Raw genomic sequence first — 7,455 nt, 5'->3', positions numbered from 1 at the left:
ACTCCTTCTGGAACTCCCTCCTGATCTCCATTCCTCCTCCTCCTGCTCTTGGTAAGAGCTGCTGCTGGAGGTCATGGAGGCGGCGACTGAAGTTCTCTGGAACAAAAGACTGAGAGGAGGGCGCGAGAGGGCTGTGCGAAGTACCAATAGATGAACATCTCAGATGTAATACAGTGGCCGTTGTCTCCAACTTTCCCAAAATTTAATACATACATATAGCCGGTATATATACACATACATACATACATGCACACATACATATATATATATATATATATATATATATATATATATATATATATATATATATATATATCTGTATACATTTATATATATATATCTATATATATACATATATATATACATGTATATATAGATATAATATATATATATATTTATATATATACATACAAATATATATATACATATATTCATATACATACAAATACTTATATATATATATACATATAAATATATATATATATGTGGATATAGATATACATACATATATATATATATATATTATATAATATATATATATATATATATATGTGTGTGTGTGTGTGTGTGTGTGTGTGTGTGTTTGTGTGTGTGTTTTTGTGTGTGTGTGTGTTTGTGTGTTTATATATATATATATATATATATATTTTTATGTGTGTGTGTGTGTGTGTGTGTGTGTGTGTGTGTGTGTGTGTGTATGTATATGTATATATACAATATATATGTATATATATACATACATATATATATACATATACATACATATATATATATATATATATGTAGGTGTGTGTTTATATACAAGTATAGATATGATGACTAGCTGTGCACTTATTATTTTTTTAATGTTTTTTCCATATATTTTTATTATGGTCTTATTCTCCTTCGAAATGAAGTTGATGACTTTACTCTAGGTAGGCCTTTTTCATTGATTGTTATTTTGGGTACAAGAACCCTTCTTTAGTATCTTGAGATATTCTTTCTCAATGGTTAGGGTAAGGATTTCTCCGGTGAATGGTATAATTCTATCTAATTCTATATTTTTTGTATTCATAATTTGCTCTTCACTGGGTGAGGATACCGGGTAATTGGGTGAGGTAATTGGGTAATTGGGTGAGGTTACCGGTTTACTGGGAGCAGGTTATCGGGTAACTGGGGAGGTTACCGGGTAACTCGGGTAGCGACGAATTGTCGCATGTTTGGGAGAGCCTCCGTCCTCGTGTTGTGACGTAATTCCGATTGCTTAGGTTTGTGGGGTTTTATTCCAAAATTGGGTTTTGGGGTTTTATTGTATTTTTGGGTTTGTGGCATGTTGTTGCATGCTTGGGAGCGATATGACCTTAACCATATATATGATCCTTATTTTTACCTTTGGATTTTTCTCCTTGATTTTTTTTTTTTTTTTTTTTTCATTTTGCATAGGAGACCTTTTCGATATCTAAGTTTGATGGAAGTCTCTCATGTGTATGCGTGTGTTAGACCCATCCTTGACTATGCCGTACAGTTTTGGTCTCCGTCCTACAGAATGGACATCAATTCACTAGAATCAGGACAGAGAAGAATGACCAAAATGATATATGGACTCAGAAATTTGCCTTACGGGTACCTGAGATCTGTGAAGACTTTAAAAATATATTTGACCTCTCTATCAATATGCTCCTCACTGCATACCCGGAATGCCCTAAGAAAAAATCCAATTATTACTCCTCTCTTGGTTCTCTTAGGGCATTACTTCTCGGCACACAGCGAGAGAACCAAGAGAGGAGTAATAATTGGATTTTTTCTTAGGGCATTCCGGGTATGCAGTGAGGAGCATATTGATAGAGAGGTCAAATATATTTTTAAAGTCTTCACAGATCTCAGGTACCCGGAAGGATTGTTACACAGCTTGAGAAAAATAGCACTCAGAACATTGGATAAAAAGGATGAGGTTAAGGAAGATAAGGAAGGTGACTTCATTGTGGTTCCCAGTTCCAAACACACGGAAGAATTAGGACACCTACTACGCAACACAGGATTGAAGATTGCCAGCTCATCCAGCATGAAAATTGGCGAAATAGTGAGAGGTAAGGAGAGAAAAGACAACATCACTAATAGCGTGGTATACAAAATACCATGTAGCAGCTGTGAACTGAGCTATTTTGGAGAAACTGGGAGAGGTCTACGCAAGTGAACATACGAACACAAGAACGACCTAAAAGCCCACCGTACTTCCAACGCATTGGTGGTTCATGTGGACCAACTTGGACACCTTCCCAACTGGAGCGGGGTAGAGATTTTACAACAGGGGTTAGAAAAGAAAAAGAGGAAACTAGTTGAGGCAGCATATATAGCATCTCAGCCTTGCCTTAATCACAGGGACGGATTCATCAAACTGTCTCAAATGTCCGGACGACTCATCCGCCGGGAGATGAGGAAACAAGCGGACTCGAGTGGCGTGGGTTAGCAGGAACGCGGACATGAACGCGTGTATATATGTGTTGATTATATGCTTATGTACTCATACTCTGAAGAAGTCCTGTTAAGGACGAAACGTCAGTAAATTTACACTCCAACATTACTCGGTGTTTATCTCACCACCCTTCCACTCATTCTGTCGTCCTTCTGTCCAATATATATATATATATATATATATATATATATATATATATATATATATATATATATATATGTATATGTATATGTATGTATATATATATATGTATGTATATGTATATATATATATATATATATATATTATGTATATGTATATATATAATGTATGTAAGTGGATAGTTTTAGATACTTGGGTGCAAGTGTAGCAGGAAAAGGTGGAGTGAAGGTGGAGGTAGAATGTAGATTGAGAGAAGCGAGTAAATGCCTTGGTGGTTTAAAGAGTGTAATGAGAAATAGACATTTAGGAATGGATGCGAAGAGGAGACTGTATGAAGGAGTGATTGTGCCAACAGCACTGTATGGGGCAGAAACGTGGAACATAAGAGAAGAAGAGAGAAGGAGTTTGAATGTGTTTGAGATGAGGTGTCTGAGAAGTATGGTGGGGGTTACTAGGCTAGATAGAGTGAGAAATGAGGAGGTGAGGAGGAGAACAGGGGTGAAAAAGGATTTGGGAGAGAGGGTTGAAAGAATATTAGGATGGTTTGGACACATGGAAAGAATGAGTGAAGAAAGACTAGTAAAAGAGGTATGGAAGGCAGATGTGGAGGGAGTGAACATGAGGGGACGTCCTAGGATGAGGTGGATGGATGGGGTGAAGGGTGCTTTGGGGAAGAGGGGAATGTCTGTTGAGGAAGGAAGGGAGAGGACGGAAGACAGAGGTGAGTGGAGAATGGTTGTATATGGATGATGTTGTGACTGCATGAGGAGGAATGGGCGGGGGGGTGGGGGGTAGTATGTGTGAGTAAATTTTGACGCAGCCCGAAGGGATTTCTCCCCGTCCTCCCTTTATATGCAAAGGGGGACGGAGAGGGGGGGTCGCCGATTAAATGAAGCGGCCTTGCTGTGGATGTACTGTGTCTTGCGACACTGCTTCTGACCCAGGGCGGTGGGCAGGGTTCAGGGATGACCCGTCATCCAGGTGGTGCTCAGATGCGAGGAAGGGTGGGAGGGGTGTGGAGTGTATTTAGGGATGAAATGGGTGGGAGTGTTTTTATGCCTTTCCCTTTGTGGCTACCTCCCTTGGAAGGGGGAAAAAGCCTTGGTATATGTATGTATGTATATATAAATATATATATATATATATAAATATATATATATATGCATATATATATATACATATATATATATGCGTAAGTAACCACTAGGAAAAGTAAACCAATGAAGCAGAGTGCTTTCGTATAATTACATCTTCAGTGCAGATACAAAGAAGGAATTCCTTCTTTGTATCTGCACTGAAGATGTAATTATACGAAAGCGCTCTGCTTCGTTAGTTTACTTTTCCTAGTGGTTACTTACGCATTTGTGAACACACGCTCCTAGTGTTTTTATTGCATATATATATATATGAATGTGTGAAGACAGAATGAGTGGTAGGGTGGTGAGTTTAAACGCCAGGAATCCGTTGAACTTCAACGGATTCTTGGCGTTTAAACTCACCACCCTACCACTCATATATATAAATACATATATCATATATTTATATATGAATACATATATATATATATACATATATATATATATATATATATACATACTTTATACGCACACACACACATATATATATATATATTTGTATATATATATATACTATATATATACAAACACACACACGTGTATATATATATATATGTATATATATGTATGCATATATATGTATATATGCAAAGTAGACCACTTGGAAAAAAGAAACTAACGAAGCAGAGCGCTTTCGTATATTACATCTTCAGTGCAACAAGTACATAGTAATAGAAATGCATAGATAATATATACATGAAAAAAGGAACAAGGACAGTTTGAATAAGGGTAGCGGACAATTACCCCCTGGAGGGCGGAAGGTCAATGTCAATGATGGTGGGGCGACATCAGGTCACAGTCGCCAGGGTCAATGCTTCCACTAATGATTGTCGGGCGACATTAGGTCATAGTCGCTGGGTTACATTTTACCTGATATTATCTTACTAATTTCTTGACAAATAAAATTATCAAGTTTATATAACCCCTTGTGTAGGTTGGTATTTTGATCACTGGTGGTATGAATCAAACTACACTCTATTAAGTTTCTTGCTGTTATGTTGTTGGTATGATAGATTGTAAGAAACTTAATAGAGTGTAGTTTGATTCATACTACCAGTGATCAAAATACCAACCTACACAAGGGGTTATATAAGCTTGATAATTTTATTTGTCAAGAAATTAGTAAGACAATTTGTGCGGGACCCTAGAGTTGTATGGGTCACGAGTAGCGGGCTGGAAAGGATGAACTGTCACAGTCCATCTATCCTAATGTACCTATCTTTGTAATATATATGTATGTATTTATTTCTGAATAAATTACCAGATGATGCATAATGCATAGGCAAAACGTCGTAAAATGTTAGTTTACCTACCCAATCATGGATTCGTTTGGAAATATCGTATATCTCCCTCCTTTAGAGAGAAAAGTTATTAGAAGAGTAGAAAGTCTCAATAAGAAGATAACTAACGCCCAGTTTGCTGTGTTATATAATATGAAATACACATATAAATAAATATATATATATATATCTATATATATATATATATATATATATATATATATATATATATATATGTAGTTGTGTATATACATACACACGCCAACACACCTACACACACACACACACACACACACACACACGCACACACACACACACACACACACACACACACACACACACACACACACTCACACACACACACTCACACACACACACACACACATATATTTATATATATATGTATATATATATATATATATATATGCATATATATATATACGTGTGTGTGTGTGTATGTTTATGCATGTATTTATATATGTATGTATGTATGTATATATACAAGTAGTTTTATTCAGCTGAGGGAACTCTCCCAGTACTTTTTAATGATTTATACTTCTTTTAAAGTTTAAACTTTTCTTAAAATTCAATTCAATGAATTATTCATCTCAAAATGATTTATAGTAGTTTTAAAATTTCAACCGAATTGCTTAAGATTCAATCCAATAGATTATTCATCCCAAAATAGATTCGAATATGGTAATTATAATCTTAAGATATTTTTCTTGTACTTAAGCTTGATGGCTACAGTGTCTTCATTGACTGTTTTTTTCTTAAAAGAATTTAATTTGCAACGAATTGATGTTGCTCAACGTCTGGAATTGTCGATCTGCCCGCTGGTTTTGGGCTGAGAAGACCTTCGATCAGGTCCATGGCAGAACTGCCGATGTCAGTCCAGGGTCTGCCGTCGAGGAGTTTCTGGTCCTTTTTCACCCAACGTCGGTAGTCAGGGTCTCACTTCCTGGCCATTTCCCACGGATCGCGTCCGCTGAGCATCTTGACGAGAATAACTCCACACGACCACATGTCGGTGGGTTCTCCTTTGTAGCGCCGCTTGAAGATTTCGGGAGCCGCGTAGCCTCCAGTGCCGCAGACTACGCTGAGATAAGTCTCCTGGCTTTCGATCTTGGCTGATAACCCGAAGTCGGCAATTTCAAGAACATTTTCATTGTCGAGGAGCAAGTTGGAGGGTTTTAGATCCCTATGCACCACGCATTGTGCGTGCATGTACTTGACTCCTGACACGAGTTGCTTGAAGTAAAACTTGGACGTCTCTTCGTCCAAGCCGGAGGACCCGATTTTCTCTTCTAGGTCACCTCCTGAGGCGTATTCCATGTATATGTGGAGGTGAGTCTCGTCCTTCACCGAGCTCAACAACCGCAGAATGTTGCGGTGCTGAAGACTCTCTTGGACCTCAACCTCGACTTCTTGGTCTACCTTGATGTCGACGAGTTCGACCGACTTCTTTGCGACGAAAGCTCCTGAAGAGGCGTTCTTCAGCAAGACGACAGAGCCGAAGGCGCCTTCGCCTAGCTCTCGGACCTCGATCCAGTCGTCGCTGGCCTCTTCGGAGGATCTGACCCTCTTATGAGCACTTTCTTCCACTTCTTCAGTGCTGGACGCGAGGGAACGTTTTTTTCCTACGTTAAAGCTGGTCTGGAAGCCAGGAAGGTGGAAGTCTGCGTAGGACCACTCCTCGACGCTGGATCTCTTGAAGGGGAAACTCCTGCTTGAACTCCCTCCTGATCTCCATTCCTCTTCCTCCTGTTCTTGGTGAGAGCTGCTGGAGATCATGGAGGCGGCGACTGAAGTTCTCTGGAACAAGAGACAGAGAGGAGGGCGCGAGAGGGCTATGCGAAGTACCAATAGATGAACATCTGAGATGTGATACAGTGGCCGTTGTCTCCAACCTTCCCAAAATTTAATACATACATATAGCCGGTATATATACACATACATACATGCGTACATACATAATTATATATATATATATATATATATATATACATATATGTATATATATATATATATGCATATATATACACACACACACACACACACATATATATATATATATTATATATGTGTGTGTGTGTGTGTTTATATATATTCTATACATATATATATATATATTGTATATATATTATATATATATATATATATATAGATATATATATATGCAAAGAAATTACAAAACACACGTGATGAACTATTTTTGCAAAAAACCACCGAAAAATTTAAAAAACAGATACTGAACGTTTTCGTCTATTAAGACATTTTGAAAGGTACAGAAAAGCAATACAGAAAGAAGCAACATATACATAGGAAGACAGAGGATATTCGGAAAGGTCCCATGTTACATATTATCACACACAATTTTGTCAATAAATATTTTGTAAGATTTAAATAAACCCAAACTCAACTCAAGTTTATGAAACAAGATTCA

The 7,455-nt window shown here is 37.5% G+C and overlaps 2 protein-coding genes across 2 annotated transcripts in view; both read right to left on the bottom strand.

Moving 5' to 3' along the window:
- The window catches only part of LOC143029383 (serine/threonine-protein kinase Chk1-like), a 1,014-nt gene extending 939 nt beyond the window's left edge, over positions 1-75 (bottom strand). Inside the window, exon 1 of the mRNA XM_076192080.1 lies at positions 1-75. This exon is cut by the window's left edge and continues 939 nt beyond it. Coding sequence (XP_076048195.1) covers positions 1-75 — 75 coding nt within the window.
- Positions 76-5,963: 5,888 nt separating this feature from the next.
- On the bottom strand, positions 5,964-6,803 carry LOC143029367 (serine/threonine-protein kinase grp-like). Its single transcript, XM_076192078.1, has one exon. The coding sequence runs from the start codon at positions 6,801-6,803 to the stop codon at positions 5,964-5,966; it is 840 nt and encodes a 279-aa protein (XP_076048193.1).
- Positions 6,804-7,455: the final 652 nt, after the last annotated feature.

This window comes from Oratosquilla oratoria, chromosome 1 (genome assembly GCF_046742065.1).
Source record: "Oratosquilla oratoria isolate Oo_2021 chromosome 1, ASM4674206v1, whole genome shotgun sequence".
NCBI classification, from domain to species: Eukaryota; Metazoa; Arthropoda; class Malacostraca; order Stomatopoda; family Squillidae; genus Oratosquilla; species Oratosquilla oratoria.
This window is presented reverse-complemented; position numbering and strand designations above follow the sequence as displayed.

What these genes read in the sequence shown, in the direction of transcription:
- LOC143029367 (XM_076192078.1), bottom strand. Translation starts at nt 6,803, where the DNA reads ATGATCTCCAGCAGCTCTCACCAAGAACAGGAGGAAGAGGAATGGAGA.